The 23168-nt window shown below is 37.2% G+C and overlaps 2 protein-coding genes across 4 annotated transcripts; both read left to right on the forward strand.

Moving 5' to 3' along the window:
* The first annotated feature begins 7759 nt into the window (after nt 1–7759).
* On the forward strand, nt 7760–20723 carry LOC116254292 (sucrose nonfermenting 4-like protein). Of its 3 annotated transcripts, XM_031629588.2 has the most exons (15): nt 7760–8017; nt 8252–8283; nt 8367–8863; nt 9388–9475; nt 9891–10079; nt 10635–10742; nt 10840–10899; nt 12240–12329; nt 13435–13551; nt 14437–14581; nt 14657–14830; nt 15166–15229; nt 15387–15456; nt 20060–20177; nt 20271–20723. In XM_031629588.2, the coding sequence occupies exons 3-15, from the start codon at nt 8709–8711 to the stop codon at nt 20360–20362; spliced, it is 1470 nt and encodes a 489-aa protein (XP_031485448.1). In that variant the 5' UTR covers nt 7760–8017; nt 8252–8283; nt 8367–8708; the 3' UTR covers nt 20363–20723. The 3 variants fall into 3 exon arrangements, with proteins under 3 accessions (XP_031485448.1, XP_031485446.1, XP_031485447.1); XM_031629586.2 differs by lacking the exon at nt 8252–8283; XM_031629587.2 differs by lacking the exon at nt 7760–8017 and having other exon boundaries at nt 8037–8283.
* A 98-nt stretch (nt 20724–20821) lies between these two features.
* On the forward strand, nt 20822–21915 carry LOC126410071 (uncharacterized). The gene is made up of 3 exons (XM_050077929.1): nt 20822–20912; nt 21164–21338; nt 21461–21915. The coding sequence occupies exons 1-3, from the start codon at nt 20822–20824 to the stop codon at nt 21654–21656; spliced, it is 462 nt and encodes a 153-aa protein (XP_049933886.1). The 3' UTR covers nt 21657–21915.
* Nucleotides 21916–23168: the final 1253 nt, after the last annotated feature.

Here is a 23168-nt window from a genome sequence, read left to right on the forward strand (position 1 = left end):
TCATTTTTTGTTTAGCATAAAAGATCAACAACATATAGTTATAGTAATCCAAACTAAATGATATGAAACATTTACAAGAAAAACAAACTTACTTTTAAATGTAGAATTTTTAGGCAAAGTAACAAACAATAGTACGACAAAATACAAAATCAATATAAAAGTAATCATTGAATCCATGACAAGTAAAGGTATAAGGATGATTAAACCTATGACTATTGACCCCAAAAAATTAGAAGGATTAGATTGGATTATTAGTAAAAGTTTAGAAATAAATACTAATATTAAAATTCTAGAGAAAAGCCAAATGTTTAAAAATCTTTATGGTAATTATATTGTAAGGTTTCCATACTAGAATTTCTAGACTAGACTAGAATTTCTAGATGAGAAGGTAAAGGAGAAGAGGAAAGAAGCGACAAAAGAAGGGAACTAAGCACTTAGATGTAAGTACTCGATGGCGGATATAGATGTGCATGGATATTAGACACTTTGGGATGCTGCTTATATAGGCTCCAAACTTCAAAATAAAATACAACTTGGAAAATGAGTTGGATTCCTTCCTGAACAAGCTAAACACTATAAAAAAAAAATAGTTACATGCGAAGAAACTCGAAGAAAGGCAGTTGTCATGCACTAGATGAGGTGGTAGTCGAACTTATCCAAAAAGTCAAAAGTGTTATAGTGCACAATAGTGTTCGTCACAGAGCAACAATGCTGCTACAAGAACCGCTATTGTGACTGCTACAGTAACCGCCTTCGCCTTTTACAAAAAAAAAAAGGGTCTGATTTGTATACGAAAGCACCAATATGTTTTCCTTACAGCATGGAAGGCAGAGGAGAAGATTGAAGGAGCGATGAAAGAAGGAGACTAAGCACTTGGATGTAAGCACTTGATGGTGGATACAGATGTAGATGGATATTATATACTCCGGTGTCGTGCTTATATAGGCTCTAGACTTCAGAATAAGATACAACTTGGAAAAAGAATTAGATTTATTTCCGAACAAGCTAAATACTATCAAATAAAGACGGTTACATGCGAAGGAACTCAAAGGAGGATAGCTGTCGTGTGCTAGATGAGGTGACAGTCAAACATCTCCAAAAAGTAAAAAAGTGCACAATAATGTCTGCCGCAATGTAACAGTTTGCTAGATGGACCGCTATAATGACTGCTACAGTAACCGCCTTCTCCTTATACCAAAAAAGAAAAGAAAAGAGGGGGCTAGATTTGTACACAAAAGCACTGGTTTGCTTTTCTTACAGCATTGAAGGCAGAGGAGAAGAGGGAACGAGCGATGAAAGAAGGGGACTAGGGACTAAGCACTTGGATATAAGTACTCTATGGTGGATATAGATGTGGATGGATATTACATACTCCAGGGTGGTGCTTATATATGTTCCAGACTTCAAATAAAATACAACTTGGAAAATAAATTTGATTCTTTTCTAAATAAGCTAAACGTTATCGAACAAAAACGGTGCGAAGAAACTCAAAGAAGGACAACTATAGTGTGCTAAATGAGGTAGGAGTCAAACGTGTCCAAAAATTCACAAGTGCTAGAGTGCACATTAGTGTCTGCCGCAGTGCAATAGTGCTGCTACAGGGATCGCTATAGTGACTCTTATAGTAACCACCTTCGTCTTTTCTCAAAGAGAAGTTGTTGTCTTTTTACTTTCACATTTTTTACGCATATGAGATTCCTTTCATCTTTATTCCTTTTATCTTCACGCAACGTTACTTTATGTTACATAATGAGTGTTGGCAATTACGACATTCTTCTAGAGGTTCATCGTGATGATTTGCCTAAAGAGATGACATAATGCTTATCCTATGGGGTACGTCTCAGAGTAAATTTTTATGCTAAAAAATTTACAAACGTAAAACTCATACTTATTCTGGAGGGTTTCTCCAAGGTAGATTTTGATGCACAAATCTAAACTTGAAAGATTTTCCCAAAGATAAGTTTATCATGTATCTTCTCAAACAGGTGATGCTTAATTTTACATGAAAAACACTATACCTATGAGAAGTTTAAGCATAACTTACAAGGGTTAAGTTTTTACTGATCTTGACAGATGTTAGGCTGCAGAGTTAAGAACTCAACAACATCGTCCCTGTTACTTTATTTATTACTTATTTTCTATCCCTTCTACAATCTCTTCTTCATATTGTTCACTATCATCCTAGTCTCCTCCATCATTCCACTCAGCTTCATTATCGTCTGTTTGGAGGATTGCTCGATATTATGATTGTCACTTGCCCATGCTGCTACGTTACTGTCATGGATTTGAAAAAAATGTTTGCATAAGCTAGGGTTTATGCTTAAGATACTTTGGTAAGGAATGCAAAATTTTGCAGTAACCCTATTGTTTTTTAAAAAGATACATGTATTTCTATCTTCAGCCACCATCAAAGTGGATCTAGTCTAGCGAGTATTTTGGTCTATAGCTATTGTATAAGCTGTCCACCTCTTAAGTTGTGAATACACACCATCTTCAAGAAAATCAATTCTAATAATGTCTTCAGAGGTTCTAGTTTGCAGGGGATAAAGTGAAGTGAAGATGATTATCAAAATTTCTTGTTTTGCTTCACATGGGTATTCATAAGATGGAGGGATACATTCAATATCTATATTAACATAGCCATAAGGGTTTATACTTCCAATTTTAAACATTTTTCTTACAGTTTATGTCAACTGCCAATTAAAATCAAGATATTTTGCTTATTCTTCTTTGGTAGTCATAATTCGTTTCAAAAACCCTTGATCCAAAATTGTCTTGGGAGAGAGTTTTATTCCTTGAATTTATTGATCTTGTCACTTTACATCTCTAGAACTTTAGCTAAATTAGAATATGAACATGAACATGAATGGAAATATGGATCATGAAGTAATGATCACCCATGCATATTCTGTGATGGTTATCCAAGAATAGAACTTAGATTCCAATGCAAAATCTCTACGGTTGAAGCCTGTACATTTTGTTTGGAAGGCAAATAATATCAGTTTATTCTAGAAAATAAAATAGGATGAAAAGATTGATGTTCTGTGGTTACGCAGTCTTCTTCTTCTCGACTTATTTAGACTAACTCGGGGTTTATACTTCAAAACCATGTTCTATATGAGGTTCTACGATTTAGTAGAGTTAACTGATGATTATTATATATTTCTATATCCTATTTACATCTACTAGTTCTTCCAACATTCTAGAACTAGGACCTTGGCTTCGGAACATTCTAGTCAATATATTTTCATTTATTTGTCTTATTTCATTTGTATTATTAAGGGTTCTATTATGACTAAAAAATGAATGTCTTGCGGTCATTATCTTCTAAAAAAAACAATACTTTTAGGAATTGGGGTAGAAATAGAGGTATGTTTTATTTTGCCATTTCCTATATTCAGATTGTCTAGCCTTTTTGTTAGTTCTTCCAAATTTGCTCCTTGTGGTTCAAGCCTCTTGCCTATAGTTCGTTCAAGTTAATTACTTTTCTGGCTTAACTTTGCTATCATAATAATCATCATATTAAGTTGTCAAACTATTATTTTATCTGAACTACTAGGTGGATCATATATGCTTATGTTCTTGTTTCTTTTAGACTTTGTATGTAGATATCTTCTTTATCACTCATTTAGGAATATGGTATAATCTGAAGCAGAAAATAACTTGATCGGTAAAGTTTGCTTGTTTTTAGTATCTTATGCTTTGGGTATATTCCTGAATTCGAGTATACTAATCTATTCATATCATGGTATATTGGAAAGCAATTTATATTTCTAATAATTATAACTAATGTAGTTAAAATTTTTATTCTAAGTAAAGCTTTTAACTATCGGTTTTATAGCAAATACGTTTTAGAAGATAAAAAGGTTCTTTAGCCTACTATGTACTCATCTCTTTTTATCCTATCATCCTATGTATCATCCATACAACTTTACACTTTATTTACGAGTTTTTGTTTTAAGTTTTTTTTTTTACAGGAACGTGGTTCTACGAATAAATAACACATCTATTATAAAAAAGAACATATTACAACATGGTAAACTTATGGTATGGTTCCCATGGTTTTGAGAACTTTTTAGATTCTCCTTCCATAGAACACTATGCGCAACATCATATGTCATCCTATTCAGACCTTACTGTTCATGTACTATTTTTTCCTACACGGCCTTCTGCTTCAATGGGTACTTCTTTTCCACAATAGCCTATTGGTCTTTAAGGATTTACATAGCGGCTTGTCCAATGAATCACTAACTAAAAAAACATGAAAATAATATCATAAATAGATCATATTGTAACAAGTTCTTTTTCATAACGCATGGTTCATACGCCTAGATCCTGTCTAGGGTCAAAACTTCTAGTATAAAATACAGATTCATAATAACATATTATGCAGGTGTATGTAAAAATACATGCTTCCAGGGAAGAGACTTTCTTGTTCGGGTCATAAGCTAAGCACTAAATAAAGCGTTAAACACACTTAAAACTTTCATTAATTACAAAACATACTTACAACACAAAGAGTATGCTACTATGCTCTGATACCAAAAATGATACCAAAAAGAAAGAGGGGGGCAGATTTGTACACAAAAAGACAAGGTTTGCTTTTCTTACAACATGGAAGGCAGAGAAGAAGAGGGAAGAAGCGAGGAAGGAAGGGGACTACATATATAAACTTCGCACATATGCAACCCAATATATATATAAACTTCGCACTCAATAGCTGTAAAATCCACGTATGCGTGTGTTCATATATGCATACGTCATGCATGTATCATTCTAGAAAAGTGTATAACATGTTAACTTTTTTTTTTTAAAAAAAAATAGTGGTGTTTGTTCACTCAATCCTTTTATGCTCAGTTATCAAGAGCTACTTGACAATACTATCGATACTAGAGCTAATCTAAAGAGTTAAGTGTATTAAAACCAATCACATTTTAGGTCTGATTTGTTTTTTAAACCATTTTTTTCCCCCTTCGCCATTTCACTTATTTTTTCTCTCCATGAATTTATTCTTTCTCATTTTCCATTTCATGGATATTATCTCCAACTTAGGAAATGCCACTATGCCAGGCCATTTTAGACCTCAGTTTATAATTAAAAAAAGTTTCATCTTATTTTTTAAATTCGGATAGTTGTATAACAATCCATTCCCTTCGCACGTTTTTATAAAGTAACGACTTCACTTTCATTTTGGATCCAGGTTCACTTTGCAGGATTTGATTTGGTGCAGAGTTTTAGAATTGGACTCACTTGGAATGTCGGATTTTGGGTCTATGGACTGTACCAGATCCAATTCTGACCCGACATGGAACTAGTCTAGATACCTAAGATCTTACTCATGATCCAGGTCTAAACTAAACTCCAAATACACGATTTTTATAGTCACTAACTCCAAATGCAGGGGCCGGGTACTGGGTACCCGACAGCGTCTTGGCCCGGTGCCCAGCCTTAATCCAACCCGATAGGTGTGGCCCGGCCCCATGTATGGAGCCTGGGTCAGATCATGATCAGCTTAAGTCCTTGATCTGACCAGATTATTCTTGCCCCAATTATTGTGTTCCTGGCAGATTCCCTCTGATTCGGACATTCTTTGTCTCTTTTTGCAAAATTATTAGCCGCTAATGCTTATAGACAAAGAGGACGAATATGATTATGCTGAACCATGTCTAAATTTGGATCCGGGTTTGGATAGTATCGGGACGAGATAAGATCCGATTCATTCTCATCAATAGTTCTTATCGTTTGGGTGACACTTAACATTAATTTTATATTAAAATTAGTTTGTGAATGTTCCACTTAGAAGGTGTTTGTTTCGCTGCTTGCGGAACACCATGGAACACACACATAAAACAAAAAAAATCGACTGGAGGTGTCGATTGATCGGATTTAGATTGGATAATTGATTATCTAACAAATCAATTCTAAACAAGTTTGATGTGAAAAGATTTCAAAATCCGATTTTAAAAAAATTGGGATTTGTTGACTCAATAAGTGATATTCAAACATATTATAAATTGATATTGCATTCATTTTTTTACTTGACAATACACATTAATACGACCAATTAAAATTTTCTATATTTAACATCCATACATTTTGAAAATATGGTATTAACATATCATAGTGCATTTTAGTGTGAATTTAAAAGTCAAATAGACGTGACATAAATTTTTTCTCATTCTTATTCGAATCCAAATAAGTGAACGGATAAATCGAATACTATATGAAGCATATCTATCAAGAGTCTGCTGAATTTGACGTCCTTGTTGACTTTTAAGCGGATTGAACGCATGCGACTTGAACGTTCTGTTCTTTCGTTATTGCCTAATTGGGCGTTCCAAACAAACAGGACACAAGAGCGCTTGTTGATGATGTTTGTGTTTGTGTGGTTCAGATTGAGGGATCGGTTTCGGCACGCACGTTCCGCTCGTTCCCTGCCCAATGTCTGTGCGTCCACTGTTTGCCATAACTCCGCGACAAATCAAAGTATCAAACGCGCTGTTAAGACGTGCTTGTGATAGCAACCGCGTGATGAGACGGCTTGTCTGACCCGGATATGCCGTTTACGTCTCTGAAAAACAAACATTGAATTTAGGCACAACAAATAAACAAAACCATTTACTGTTTTAAACATTACAAATTTATTTATACGATTGAATTTCATGGTGTTTCTTTATTTTGGTAACTTTAAAAATTTGCATCAATTTATCATTTGTGTTGTTCAGATTTTAGTTATTTATAAAATATTATTGTAGTTATTATGGGTGAGAGAGAGATTTATCCCTATTAATCTGGGGCTCAGAGGTCTTTCGATTTCTCTTGCCTCGAAGGTCTTGAGCGACATCCGTGCATCCTTCAACTTAAATGCCGTGCTCCATTGACTTAAGACTCAGGAGCATAGAACCCAAATAAATCAAATTTAATACCTACCTTCCTACATGCGCTCATTCCAAGTTCCAACCAGCTGCATTTTTTATTCCAATTATTTGCATATGTTTTTTAAATATTAATCTAACAATATTTCAACTTCAGCATACCAATTTGATCTACTTCCTCGTTTTAGCGGGTGCATTCTTTAAACCAAATATTAAACATGTTTTGATTTTTTGACAATATTTTGAAGATTGATGGATGGTATATTAATTATCATTTCATTTTCATTTGCTAAAGCAATGAACTATAATTTTACATCAATTATTGTTTAGTAAAAATCTAAGAGCAAAGGGAAATTTTGGTTCATGCCCAGACATATTATTATACGACCATAACCCAATGTTTGTCAGTTTGGATCTCAGATACGATGCTGACCAAAGATAGATGCCACGTAAGATCCAACGCGCATCTCAAATCGGATCTCAGACCCAACATAGGTGCCACGTAAGATCCAGCTCATATCTCAAATCGGCATTGCACGTAAAAAAAAAAAGTGGATTTGAGGAAGAATGGTGATACGGGTTCGGATCTCAGACCCGTGCCTCCTTAGATCCTTTGGTCGGATAAGATATGATCACTTTATATTTTTCAGATCGAAGAATCCAGATCCAAATTAAACTGTGATCCAATACGAATTGCAATACGAACGGAATTACAGAGACAGTATCGGGCCTGTGGACCTTTTTGGATTTGGACATGGATTTGAACTGCAATTCGGGTCGTCCAAGGGCCGTTCAAGCGGCCCACAGCCCGTTGCTTTTTCCCGTCGAACCCTATTTATTCGTCTTTTTTTTATTAACGAAAAAATTTCCGCAGAATTTCTCTCACCTCCGTCTCTCTCTATGCACATATATATTTGCTAATAAATAAACAAAACTATATATATATATTTATTTGCTATCTCTGCTCTTCTGGGTTTCTCTTTAAATTCTTTTTTGTTATTATTAGTAAATTATTAAATAAATTAAAAATTCCTTTTCCGTCGCGTTCTTTTCCGTCCCTCTCAGGAGAGGGCGAGGGTTTCTGTTAAGGGGGTCGACGAGATTTCGATCCAGGAACGGCGGAGGACCGACGCCAGCGATTGGTAGGCGGCGGATATTTAGAGAGATTTATGCGTTTGTTCTTGTTGTTTTCCGTAGTCATTTTTGGTTCGCCCATTTCGAGAGGATCGATGGTATCCATTTTTTCGGTTTTGGAATGATTTGGTTATCTTTTGGAGTCGGAATTTGGGATTACCGGGGTTGATTTTGGTCTGTTTGTTGGGTCATTTGTTGGGTATATGTTTGTTCCGTTGCTTATGGATTTGATGGTGCCACAGGGGGTTGTTTCGTTGATTGATGGCGGTTTTGGGTGAGAATTCTCGTGGGAACGAGTTATGGAATCTGATGCTGGTAGTTCGTTCTCTGAATTGTGGTTTTCTGCGTTGGTTTCAGGGAATTGAAGAGTTCGAGTTGGCGATTGGATGTACTGGATTCGGTTGATGCGAAGTTGGCGCTGATCGATTGAGTTCCAGGGGTCTTCGTGGTTTTGAAGAGAATGGGGAACCGGTGAGGGAAACCTCTGCTATAATGTGGAGAGATTCCTATCGGCCGTGGCGATTCAAATTGTTGTTTCTTCCATGGGCGGGCTCGTATTCTCACAGGAGGGTGATCGATTTTGACGTGGTTCTTCGAGCATCGCTGAATTCAATTTTCACGATTCTCCTTCTCAGATAAGTGTATTGAAGTGCGGGGCTTGGTCCAGTTTTCGAATCTTCTGGTTCAAGTAGAAGCTACATGCAATTTTTTCTGAGGTCTGAAAAGATGTTCTCCTCCGGGATGGCGGATTCAATGCCTGAAACCAGTGGAGTGGGAACCGTGTCGTCGGTTCCTATGCGGTTTGTGTGGCGGTACGGTGGCAGGCGAGTCTACCTCACGGGTTCTTTCACGAGGCGAGCTTTCTTTTCTCTATTGGTTATCTGATTGTCTTTCTTTCGTACAGAATTTGTTCTTCTTTCGTGTTCCTATGATTTTATCCAGGCTGCAACGTTCTGGATTGAGCACACACATACATATGTATTTATTACTGCTTCCATTACCATTATCATCTTCTTTTGAACTGTGCGGACATGAATCATACGACATGTTCGATCCTATTATCGCGTGTTTCTAGTCGTGCTTTCATAACGATATACTTGTCGACTTCGTTGCTCGAGTGTGAGTCAAGTCGGCTGCAAATTCTGATCTGCAGGCCGCCTTTTATGTCTTCTCGTTCTGATTACTTGGTTTCCTATGAGTTCATCTTCCCAGCGTCCTCTTTTCGTGGCCATTTTCAGATATTGAATGAAAAACATCACGCTGTACTATGAATTTATCTTCTGGGAGGAACTTGTTTGTGAGAAAGATACCATATTTAGGGTACTATTATCTTTTTCCACTGATGCGCTTTGTATTTGCCTCGTCTGTTCTTCATTAGGTGGTCTGACCATATATTGATGTCTCCGATGGAGGGGTGCCCTACAGTTTTTCAGGTTGTTTGCAGTGTCCTTCCCGGCTATCATCAGGTTAGTATGGGGCTCTGATTGGTCAAATTATGTCATGTCTTCTTGTTGCTTTACAAGAACGAGGAGTGCCTCCAGTGCTGTTTAATCTCCTATGGACATGTATATCAACGTTCTGTTGCAAACTTGGAATTTATCCTCACCTTCCTGTTTCAGGGGTTTCAACTAGCCCTGCATTTATACTAGGATACTATAATTTTACAACCCCCTCTGTAGGAGCTAGTAGAATGGTTGGTTTAGGAGATCTAAAAAGTTTTATAATTTCTCCCTTTCAAACACTTTGTATGTTGATTTTGAACACATGCCATTTAGCTTCATCATTTAAAGCCGTTCTCCCCACCTTTTGACCTAGGTAATTTGATTGTCTTGTATCCTACATCTTTGATGGTCCGCATGTCTTACATTTTCTTAATTTCAGTACAAATTTTATGTTGATGGGCAATGGCGTCATGATGAAAATGAACCATGCATCAGTGGGGACTATGGAATAGTGAACACTATCATGATTACAAGGGAGCCAGAGCCGTCGGTTAATACATTCTCAGGTCCAGATACACCTGGGTCCAGAACAAACATGGAAGTAGACAATGAAAATTTTGATCATGTGGTAAGTTTGTTCAACTTTTATTTCTTGTTTTTGAAATTTCCAGTAATGCATCCTCACTCTTTTTTTATTGCACTCTGATCCCTCTCTTTTTCCTTTGCTCCAGTTATAGATGTGTTTTTTCTTCCTGAAAGCGTCTCATCTACAAAACAGCATCTATAAAATAACATCTATTCATGTTTATCCTACTGATCTCTGAGTTTGTCTATGTTTATTATATTCCAGTCTTCTTTCTGAGCATTTATTTCTGCTTATCCATTTCCCTCACTTGTTTGAATTTCCATTTTAAGTCTACTCTGCTGTTAATTGTGTGAATTAGTTTGCTTTTCTTGTAGGAAATTCTTCTGAAGTTTGATACATCTTATTGTTTCAACTTTCAAGTAACTTCTCCGCTTATAATAGCTACATAAACCCAAGCAAACATTGTATTTTTTAAGTTTGAAATTTATGGAGTGAGCTGTATTGACCATCTTCACGATTGTTTTTGGCTATATTTCATTCAGAAAATGCTACTCCTGCTATATCGAACAGCTTACTTTATAAGGTGGCACGTTGCAGGAAACAATGCCAAGGATAACAGAGGATGAAATAACTGCGTCACGCCATAGAATATCTGTGTTCCTATCTACCCATACTGCATATGAGTTGCTGCCTGAGTCAGGCAAGGTTTGGACAATTCACCTATCTATTTGGGTTTTATGTGGCATTCCATTGCATTGCAAAGTTTTTATTTATGTTTCTGAAAATGCAATATTCCTTTCAGGTGATAGCTTTGGATGTTAACCTCCCCGTGAAACAGGCATTTCATATCCTTTATGAGCAGGTATATGATCTAGTGCTTGAGCGGATGTTTCTTTTTTGGATCTGTAGTGCATACCATGTATTTCTTTCTGTAGTGCCTATGGTGTTTTAGATCGATAGCTGCTCCAAGTATTATTATCCATCCTATTACTGTTTCTTCATTTTTTCTTTAATATCTAGACTATGAAACAGATATACATGTAGCCATAACTGATAAGAGTTTTAAGAGAAATATATAAGGTCAAAGGGACAGAAGCAAATGGAAAGAAAAATAAAACATTCTTTCATATTGTCATGCATACAGCATACTATATAGTAATTGTTGATTTGTATTGTGGCATATAAATTACTGATCTACAGCTAAACTGTAATTGCTCATGCATGGGCAGTTTAGTCCCACATTGGAGATGCATAGGAATCTTCAAGGGTTTATAAACATTTGGCTCTATATTTGATTAACCTTTTTAAGAATAGAATCGAAGCTGCTAGGGGGTGGATTGAAATCTGGCAAACTAGAAGCCTGGGCCCAGCATGGGAGTATGGAAGGTTGTTATAGTTGGTATAAAAACATAGTTCAACACTCTTGAGGTCTCACATGTGTAGAAGCTTGTGCTTTAAAGGTGTTGGATTGTAATAGCCCCTGTTTGGGGAGTTTATTCCCATGCTGAAGATGCGTGAAAAATTTCGGGGGTATACGAGATGCTTGGCTTTATGTTTTGTTCTTTTGGTTTATAGCCCTTTTAAGGCTAGAACTGAAGCTACTAGGAGCAGACTAAGATCCACCAAACTAGAAGCTTGAGCCCAGTGTGGGAGTGGACCATGTTGTTACATAAAGCGCTGAGGGCACATGAAAATACGAGAGCTTCCAAGGAGTTCCTATAGCTGCAACTTGAGCTTTAACCCCAAGCCACTTTCGCACTGCAAAGGGTCTGTCTCTTGGTTGACTCTTGTGAAAAGAAAATACGAGGAAGAAAGCAGAACAGATAAAAGAAACAGAGTCAATTGGTTTAGTGAATGATGGGGCATGTAGTGTGTCACTTTGATGAGGCTTTCTTTTTCCCCTTTCTTCCTTTGGGGGTCAAATTTCTGTTCAAAATAATCTAGATTTGGGATTTGTGAAATGCAAATGTAAGGTATTAGTTGAGGTAGAGGTGTCAACAGTGAAGGAAACAGGGCCTGTTTTAATCAAGTTACTAGTAAACAAGTTATGCTGGTTTCGGTAATAGTCAGGTATCTTAGATATTCATAGCACGTTTAGCTGTCTTATGCAAGGTCTTGTTTTAGGTTTTATTACATAATCCTTGAAGCTTTGCTGTTGAGTTTCTCTCTCTGCTATCTGAGCAAGTGTCTAATGCATTGCAGGGAATTCCAGGAGCTCCTCTCTGGGACTCCTATAGAGGTCAGTTTGTTGGGATGCTGAGCCCATTAGACTTCATTTTGATTTTAAGAGAGGTAACATGCATTTGTACCTTAGACATTCTCCTTGGTTGAATCTTCTATTATCTGATGGCAGTGTTTTGTCCTTTCACTGTAAAAAGTTGCTTTCAATTGCTGGAATTAGTTACTTATTTCTATATGAAAATGCTTTGAAGGTGCGTGGTTTCATAACTGATTGGTGTGTTGGTATGTGGAGTTAGTAACCCTTTAGCTGGCTTAGATCTGGCAATAGGACATTGATTTTCTTGGTCAGTTTCTAAGCTGGTAGCATTCCATAGTATCTGGCATGATATGCGAGTTTGACTGAGAAGTTATTCCTTGGGAAGGATTGACAAAATCAAGATTTTTTCTTTTGTTTTTGTTTTTTCTACAAGTTATTATTTTTTAATTACATTTAAAAACATTGTTTTTATTCTCATACCTATAAGGTCAATCAAGTGATAGATCCTTGAGATGCATCAAGTTGGAGGCCTACTGTGGAAGCCCTTCATGTCTAGAAACAGGCTTAGATGCTGGTAGGACTGAGTAAAAAAGGGGAAGATTATACGTGCCTGCAACTGCAGATTACACACAGTTCTAGGTGATGAATGTGCCACAGGCAAAACCAAGAAGTATGTTTGTTTATCCAGTGATAGCACGGTGTTCCCGTTGCCAATGTGCACTTGTCCTTGGCTGGAATTGTGAGGTTAGCATGCTCTTAAATCTTTCTGGAGTATGAGATGCTGGCTTTTCTAACATGTGAATGGCTGGAAAGAACACAAATATATTGAAAAAGGACATGGTAAGCTATAAGGTTTTGCAATATTAGCTGGTTTTCATGTTCAAGGAGAATGCCATATTTGCTAAAAGTTCATGTCTGATTGCTATTGGTTTAAGATTTGCTTTACATTGTTTGTTCTGGATATTGATTGATCCTTTTCTTTCCTCTTTGGTTTGGAGTTGTTTCTTACTTTTTAGTAAGGCCCTCTTTTTCACTCACCGGTTACCCAAAAAAAAAAGAATTACGAATTGCATCTTGCATACTTGTGATGGGTGCATTGAAATCTCTAACCTTCAGAGTGCTCGGTTACTTGAATTTCTAAATTTTTGGTATTCTCTTTAATATTTTGTTTGTGCACAGCTTGGAAATCATGGGTCTATACTAACAGAGGAAGAGTTGGAAACTCATACAATTTCTGCTTGGAAGGAAGAGAAGATGCATCTCCATAGACAAACAGTTCGAAGACCACTTGTTCATGTGAGAGTTTACCACTTATTTCTCTTTGAAGCCTTGCTTCTATGAGAACCTTTCCTTATTATTGGGAAAGTGAATGTATCATTGTCTGTATCTTATGTTGCACGATCAATTATTGCATTTCCTAATCTTGTAGCTTGTATATGTGGTATTTTGTTTCAAATTCAAGTACATGATTGTTTTGGTTACTTATTTTACACTTTTACCCTTGGAAATATTCTCTTGGTGCTAGGCATATCTTGTTTATGCTGTCTCGCCCAAATGAAAGTACTACTGATACTTCCTTGGGATCATGCATCTTGTATAGCCTCTGTTTGACTCTTCTGAAATTCATGTGTACAGCCATCTGCTGTAAATTGTAAATTAATAAACTATAGTTTGTCAAGCCAAATTAGAAGCTTCATTGCACAAGAAAGGTTGGTTAAGCCTTTTCTCTTTCTTGCATTGTTGATAAATACTCAATTTTCTGCATAATAGAGTAGATTTTTACACATCTAACTATAAGAAAATTTAGTGGATAAAAGGTTTATAGGGTTTCAGATGAGATGATGTCGTGATGATCATATTATGTGTTGAAATTATTCGTCGATTTTTTTGAAGAAGTGGCACTTGATGTTAAAGGGTTAAAACTTTTTATGAAGTTGTATTGGATGTTAAAAAACTTATTTATTTTATTTAATTATGCTACACTGCTAATGAACTTCTTAGTGTATAGTGCTTAGGTTTGAACTTTGAACAATTTTCCATGCAACTTGAATTGAGGCAAATATCCTTTTATATTACATATTTGTACAATGTTTTCAACATTATCTTTGCTGAATTTGTTCACTTTGAAATTACAGCTTATGTATGTGCCATGACCGTTTAAGCATGGTTGAACATGTGCAGGCTGGTCCTTGTGATTCCTTGAAGGATGTGGCTTTAAAAATTTTACAGAAGAAAGTAGCTACAATTCCTATCGTTCATTCTTCCTCGCAAGATGGATCTTTTCCACAGATACTACATATTGCATCCCTTTCTGGAATTCTAAAATGTGAACTTCATAATCTTTTCCAATCTTAATAAGCATTAAAACTATGGTCAACATTTACCATTGAAAAAATTCCAGGTATATGCAGGCACTTCCGACATTCATCTAGTTCACTGCCAATTTTACAGCAACCTATTTGCACCTTGGGATTCGGCACATGGGCTCCAACTATTGATGGATCACATGAACATCATTTAGCTACACTAAAGCCAAGCGCATCACTAAGTTCAGCACTCTCTCTGTTACTCCAAGGTAGTATTCTTACTGTTATCAATATCAATGCACTTATATAAAGATTTCAGCTGTTAAATGCTCAAAGTTACAAGGTTTCTAATCAACATTGATTTCTATGTGATATATTGGGAACTTCTGCATGGGCTGATACTAAGATGTTGCTTAGTCCTCTCTTCGTGTGCAAAAGAAAATTTTAGGGGGGGATGGGGCTGATACTAGTTTATTGAAAATTGTAAAAAGGTTTTGGGGAGGTGGTTTGGGTTTAAATTTTATTAAAGTATCTTTTTTCTCTCTCGGCTTTTGCTAGTTCATGATTCTAAAAGGATATGTTCATTATCTTTTCTTCTTTGCAGCTGAAGTTAGTTCAATACCAATAGTTGACGATAACAATTCTCTTGTTGATATATACTCTAGAAGGTAAGTCAATCTTTGGTCCTCTGTGCAATCCTTGTTTCACCTGCAAACATATGTTACTGGAACTATGAAAATCGAAAAGTCCTAGTTCGTCCATACACAAATACCTTATATATATGTAGCTTTTGACATAAGAGTTACTTGCCTTTTCTCTTCTCAGTGATATCACAGCTTTGGCAAAAGACAGAGCTTACGTGCAAATTCATCTTGATGAAATGAGTATTCATCAGGTAACTGCTATCTGCTTGCTAATTTGCTTATGCTTCCATTAATTTGTCATTCTTCTGATGAGGTGTTATATTTATAGATCGTTCTGCGGTTATGTAACTGGATTGCCACATTCCCATGGCTGCATTGAAAAATGTATACAAGTTTATCTGCATGATTGAGTTAACATTTTAGGCTTTTTATTTTTTTTTGAAATGAAGGATACCAGCATTGTCATTTTCTTTGGTTATGTAACTGGATTGCCACATTCCCATGGTTGCATTGAAAAATGTATACAAGTTTATCTGCATGATTGAGTTAACATTTTAGGCTTTTTATTTTTTTCTGAAATTAAGGATACCAGCATTGTCATTTTCTTTCATTGGAGCATTGAGTTTATTGTGTGAACTTTTGATCTGAACAAAATTTGCTGTTAGAATCTGCAATACCTGGTACCAGCAGTATTGTATATGATAAGCAGTGGTACTCATGATTAGATCCTTTGGTTGCCTAAATCAACTTTTGTCTTCTAAAGTTTTGCATTATTTCTATCAATTTTGGCAATTACCCAGTACCAAAAACAGAGTATAAGACATAAAATTCACGACTAGGTCCTTTAATTATCTAAGTCAACTGTTAGCTTCTAATCCGTTGTTATCCTTTTTTTTTTTTTTAAGTGTTAGCCCATTTGTTTCCTTGCTCCTGCTAGTTTGTTGTTTCTTCTGCTTATCTCATGATAAGCTGACCAAAAATTTTTAATTGTACTCCACTGCTGGGACATGTGTCTACAGTTCAAACCAAACTACTGCTGCTGTCTGATTCTTGCTTCTCAAAAGATTTCATTCTAAAATTTTTAGTGTACATTTTCGGTATCTTCTTGTCCTAGTACCATCTGGTATAAAACTGTGAGTAAAATGACCCTTCCTGTCATTCTGAAATGTTTCACGGCTATGCATGTTTATCTGTTTCATAGATCAAATATTAGAAAAAAAAAAAGGAGAAACATCATGAATTCATGCTTATCTAAGAAAATACAAAGTAAGATCTTTGTTGATCTACCTCTGATAAATTTAGTAAAAGTACCATTCCATTTTTTATGATAACTAATCCTTTTTGTAACAACTTCAAGATGCTTCAGGATAGACATACCTTGTTATGTATGCTGTCGACTTGTAATATTGAAAGTTTAAAATATAATCCAATCTTTCTTTCTGTAATTTTTAAAAAAAATTATTGATTCTGCCAATCAGAAGGAGCACATATTCATATGGCAGCAAGAAGTCATATAAGAGCTACAATATTTTAAAGGACTATGACTTTACAAACACAATACAAAGGGGCAGCATTATGTTGAATGTCTTTTAGGCCAGGAAGGTGTCCTTTGGCAAACTGTCCAAACTGTGAAGTGGCAATCTGTGTGCACTACCATTATTATGTATCAGTGCTATATTTGGTTGGTTTCTCATAATGTATGCTTGTGCAAACTAAGCACATTTTTTTCTGAGAAGCCTAAAAAAAAGCCATCTTCTTGTTTTCTGATAAAGGAAAGCTTTTTTCATTAAAAATTTGCTTTTGAGGTGAATTATATTAAGTCAATTGCATCTGCAGGCTGCATTTTCATCAAGCCATATCTTAACCATGAATTTTGGAAAGATGTGAAAGAAATGGATAAGAGTCGTTGGTGGCAGAGACCAGACTCCTTCTACATCTCTTAGTTCAAACCTATGTCACATAGGTACGGGTACGGGTGCCGGTACGGGTACGGTTACAGACCATTTTCAAAAAACTTGGGTACAGGGGTACGGCCGTACACACACGGACATATATATATATATATATATATATCAAAAAATTTCAAACAAAATAACATATTCACACATGTATAGCAAAAAGTTGCAAACAGAATAACACACTTACTTTCACACTTAAATCATGGTCCAAAACACGGTATGGAAGTAATTAACTTACAATTAGTTCCTATCCTGTCGAGTAAGAAATAACACAGAAGCAGGATGCACAATGTCAGAAAAAACATGAAACCTGTCGAGTAAGAAATAACACATTTCATGCTTAATAGACCATAATATACTGTCTGCAATTAGTTCCTATCTCTCATGGTTTTGGGCAGGCAAATCACAACGCTGATGTGTGTTCAAAGCTCATTACAAGAGAACCAGTATTGTCTTCGGAAGTCTTGCTTGGTATTGCGAAAAGGAAAAAAAGAAAAAAAAAAGAACGATAGAGCTTAGGGGAAAGCCAAGATCCTACTGAAGGAGAAAAATAGCTGATTGAAACATCACGGCACTGACAGTGGAGGAAAAAAAAAAAGAACATCAGCAACTACTCCCATCGCCGGCAGAAAAGGAAAAACTCATCTGCAATGCAATAAAGTACGGGGGAAAGCTACTCATTCAAGAAAAGAAAAGCCCAAAAACATCAAAAAACACAAAATGGCTCATGTGAAAGATGAAAAGGGACGCGAAACAGGGGAACCACAACGGCGACAGGCGGTGGGTATTCTGCCTGTCGTCGCCGGTCGTTGCTGGCGGCGATGGATCGCTGCCTGTCGTTGCCAGCGGTGAAGGCAGGGGTGGAGCCGACGATGAAATGGTGTAAAAATAAAACCTTGACACTTGACAGTCACCTTCTGCCATCGCTTGTCGCCGCTGTGTTCGCCGCTGCCTTTGTCGCCGGACTCGTGAGAGGTAAGTCAGACGAGAAAAGGAGAAAAGGGTTTCGAGCGAAACCCTTACGATTTTAGTTATTTTTTAACGTTAAAATGGTTTTAAAATTTAAAATGAAATAATCGTTAAAAAAAAGACAAATTTGGACTTTGTCAAACTTGACCGTGTTCGAAAAAGGTCAGATACGGCCTCCAGTACGTTGACCGTACTCGGTACGGTCAACACGTACCGGGGCCGTACCCAGGCCCATACCGGTACCGGCAGGGTACGCCTCCTTTGGAGGCGTACCCGTGTTATACAGGTTCAAACTGAAGCAACAGGAAGCCTGAAGCTTCTGCTAATTCTATATCATATATTGCACAATACAGCATTATAGTTGTTTCATATTAAATTGAAGATACAATGAAGCAGAGCCTGTGCCTGTTATATTCTTGGTATTGCATTTCTTATTGGTTTTATAAGATATTTTTTTGGAAGAGGATTTATTTTCAAAGAAGTACAATTTTGTCAAGCAAACAGTTGCTTTTCAAGGTCAAGAGGTCCCTGTACCTTTTTCCTTTTCAAGGTCAATTTTGTGCATTGCAACTTTACTGTTTTCCTGTTTGCATTCAAATCAATAAGTGGCTTTCAAAGCTGTTTCTTTGTTTCTAAATGCCCTTTGTTTGGGGTAAATTGGTCACTGAAATTTTGTTGAACTGAACTAATTTAAACGCAAAATGTAGGTTTCTTTTTTCAACGACTGTTCCTTCCATGTGCATACTTTTTAGTTTCTTTATTTTTCTCGATGTAAAAAATGGGGCTATTTTGGTGGTCCCATATTTTGCTGCTGGTATCATGTTAGGTAGCAGCTGGTAGAATCAGTAATCGCAGACAGCCAATGCATGGCAACATTGCTTAGTTCATGCTATATTTATTTCAGCTATGATAACATTGCTTAGTCGATGAACTTTGAATGGAGCCCTGACCACCATGCCTCAAAGCACAACACAGTGGAAAGTGCAGGGTAGTAATTATCATGGCTCGAACTTGACCCAGGGTCTTTACTTGAAGGCGCTTCTTGGTGTTAAACTCAGTCTTGCATTCATTTATGGTTACATTTTGTGTTGAAGTTTTACTTGTCTTTAGTTACATCTAAGATATGTTCGTTTGGAAGTCAGACTAAGGCAGACAGACACGTGATATGCAGTTGTACTTGTACTAATCTTGTATGTATTGCTAGATTATGTTTAATGTTCTGCATTTTTCTCTTGCTATTTTGAAACATATTATTTACCTATACTGTATCTTTTAATTTTCAGGAGGAGGTTTTACTTTTTAAGAAAGATTTTGTTTGTTTGAATATTTCAAACGTCATTTGTGTGTACGCATATTGTTGTTAATGTTTCTTACTTTCAGGTTCTTTATGAAGCTTAATTTGAATTGTTTGGCTATGTGATTAATACTTCAGTGGAAGAATCTGTTGAAATATTTATTCTGGTCGACCTTTAAGAGTTCTTATATTTTTTGTCGTTAGCCATTACCATCTTGTCAGATTTGGCGATTAGGTTATTCTGCCTGATTTATATGTTCTACTTTGTTTACTTCACTCATTTGTTTTGTTGTGTTTCATTTTTTGAAGGACTTCTGGCTCTATTATGTGTCACTTATTCTTGTAAACCTGTCAAAGAAACATTGTCTGTTAGCTAGCCATGTTTTTTGGCTGGTTTTTAGAAAGAGTAATAATTTGGTACTGGAGAGTCAATCTTACAGTCGCACTGTGAAAATGGTTTGTCATACACATGGAAAATTCAAACCTCAGGAAACAATTTGATTTTACACAAAATCTGCCAATTGTTCCACATGGCAGCACTTACTCTGGGTTTTATTTTTGTTTGAGATATTATTTGGTAGTCACAGTTATCTTCCAGTGCGATGACTGATTTCATGTTGGACTTTTTTTCAGGCACTTCAATTAGGTCAGGATATGAATTCTCCATATGGCTTCTATAGCGGGCAGAGATGTCAAATGTGTTTGCGGACTGACCCCCTTCATAAAGTCATGGAGCGCTTAGCTCATCCAGGTAATTATCTGCTTATGGGGACATTTTGCCATGGATGCTGCTTTTTTTTTTAAAGGATTGCAAAGTTACTTTCTTTTTGGTTTGTGTTTTTAGGGGTTCGACGGGTAGTCATTGTTGAGGCTGGTAGCAAGCGTGTTGAGGGCATTGTATCATTGAGTGATGTGTTCAACTTCTTGCTTGGCTAGGATTGGTTTCTCAACCATGTGGCTGGATAGTATAACTGATGCCCTTGCAAGTGCAGGGACGAGAGAGCAAAAAGGGGAAAAAAGGGAAAAATGTTCCTTGCTTCTGCTCTTATGGCAGCTTAATTCTATGATTAATTATGGATCTTAACATTTTCTTTGATTGGATGGCCCTGGTTTTAGAGCTTTGTTTCTTGTTTCACAGGCTCAACCTGAGGTCTGTAAATGAGGGAGTTGGCATTTCCTTTTCTTAATTATTCATGCATTTTCATGCTAATGCCTTCCATATTTTATGATTTTGTATACTGATAAGACTCCATATCATGTCACCATGAAATTAATGAATTTTCGCATTCTTAGTTTATCTTTTTCTTCTCGAATCTTGATCTTTGGAAATACAATTTTGTCATTTGCAAAAGAAATCCTGCGCTCAGAAGTTCGTGTGTTTCCATCTGCTCTGGTATGCTTTGGTGTAACGTCCTGCACGCAAGGCCCTTTCGATCGTGCCTTTTTTGTTTTGGCAGATGTGAAGGTGCATCTCTCGTGCACATATGTAAGTATACGCTTTACATGCAGCTGCCTTGCTGAGGGTTGTGTTCGTGGTTACGTCAATGGTATTACTGTTACGTCAGGCCGTGTCTTCTGGTCTTTGTCTCATCGCTGAGTTTCCGTGAGAACTGACAAGAACTTGATAGGTTTTGTTTTCAAAGAAAGCTATTAAATAACAGCTAAGCTACGGAGACCTGACAGTTTGTAAGGATTATCAATAGCTGTTGATAACTTTGTGTGTTTTAATCTCAACAGCTAAGCTCGGGTATTTTTCGTGGTTGGCGGAAGGAGCTGATGTTCATGGGAACCAAACCATGACTGCCGACCTTGCAATCATGGCCCTCTCCCACTATGCCGGCCCACATGCATTAGATCCCATTAGATTTTTAGTCGAACTTGATGGGCATTTATGCGGCACAATGGTTCGTAGGTAAGTACATTATTTAATGTGGTGATCGGTGTTGAATTATGACGGAATGGAATTCTCTGAATGGTTTTAATGAGAAAATGATGCCTTTCATTCGAACACTAAGCACCGATTGGCTTTCACAGGTGTCAGCAGGAAAATTTTAGGTTAGTAAGCAGTGGCTGTGCGTGGAAGCATGAAGGGACTTCCCTGCTCCCTGAGAATGGAAGGTTAAGAGATCTTCCTGCACGATGTGGGGAGGCAGGGACTGATCTCAGTTTTCTCGAAAAATCGTATACAAACTGGTTACGAGGGGGATTCAATAAAACTGAATCCATGTGAACCGGGTGCCCCGGAGACTAGAATTAACGTTTTGGAAGAATTTGAATTTTCAACAGGTCCCATTGTAAGAAAAAGAATGCGCTGCGGCTTTTAGCTTACTGCTGATGGGTTGCCGAGGTTGGTAGTGACTTAATTGTGACCCTTCTTTGAACCCCCTTGCAGGAACTGCCCTCATTTTGTGTTAGCTGGATTACCTTGACAGTTAGGGTAACATGCTAGTAGATTATTTTTTATGGCATTCAAGCACCTGGCCGCTCATTTTACGAACATTACACAAACCACTTTTGATATAGAGTTTGTAGTTGACATAAAAATCCGTGCACCTCTATCACTTTTTGCCACCATGTGGGAGATCATCTGGTCCAAACAGTTATCCGATGAAATGAAGAGGGATGAATTGCAGAAGCTTAAATATCTAAATTCATGTGTTCTGTGCAATTGGCATGGGAGCCAATTTCCCATGGGGACCGAAAGGCCTTCAAGGACAGGTGACGCAGTCGAGCCATCATGGACCTAGTTTGCCAAACCAGCCATTCTTATATGATGACTCTAGCAAAGGACGGAGGATATGATTTATGATCTTCGGAACTTGAGTATTCCTTTTTCTTGTTAGAAAATCTTGAGATTCCGATAGTCCTTCTCGAGTCGCCATCATTAGATTGCACGATAATGCACCAGGAGGCTCGTCTGTACTTCTGATAGCCTTCAGGCATTGATTAAAAAAAGGCTCAGCCCTAGGCGTCCTCCGAACTGCGACTTGGCCAGCCAGCAAGAGCAAAAATGAATTTTTCCTGTGTGTGTTTGATTAACCCCGCAGCAGCTCCTGTTATGCTTCCTCCAACTACCAACATGCATGTAATAATGTAATAGTTTGCCTCATTTGTCCAACACCAACTGCCCAGAGGCTGCCAGACTCTAACCAGTTGCGTATCATCACTTTCATCCTTCCCGACCACTGCAGGTTTAAAATAATTCCCTTGCAACTTTCCTGCTTATTTCATCCTGCACTAGCTGCCAAGCCTTAGCCAATACACTTCCAAATGGCTGAACCATGCATAGGCATCTTCTTTTCCCATAAGCTTCTCTTCTCCATGTAGCAACCTCGAATTAAACTGGCCCACGGGGAGTCATGGGTCATCGCCTGCAGGCCAAATAAGCTGCACAAGCTTTATTTATCTCCACCATCCTTTTCAAACCAACTCCCCCTTCAGATTTAGGGAGGCAAACTCGTTTCCAGCTCAATGGCATCCTTTCTTGCCTCATTGTCTCTCCATATAAATTTTGTGTTCCTAATGGTGTAGCATAGTTGGTTAGACTGGCAAGCAATTGCAAGTCCAATTGTGAGTTCTATTTTCATAGTTGCTACTCTTTTGAGTTGCGCAAATTTGATGGGTGTTCTACTCTCCCATCTTGAAGCAGCCCTGAATCTTGAAGGTAGGAGAAAAGGAGAAGGGTTTCAACTCCTCAAAAACAGGGGAAAAGGATAAGGGTTTCAGACAGCCTCTTCAGGTT

The sequence above is a fragment of the Nymphaea colorata genome, chromosome 5, assembly GCF_008831285.2.
Source record: "Nymphaea colorata isolate Beijing-Zhang1983 chromosome 5, ASM883128v2, whole genome shotgun sequence".
NCBI lineage: Eukaryota > Viridiplantae > Streptophyta > Magnoliopsida > Nymphaeales > Nymphaeaceae > Nymphaea > Nymphaea colorata.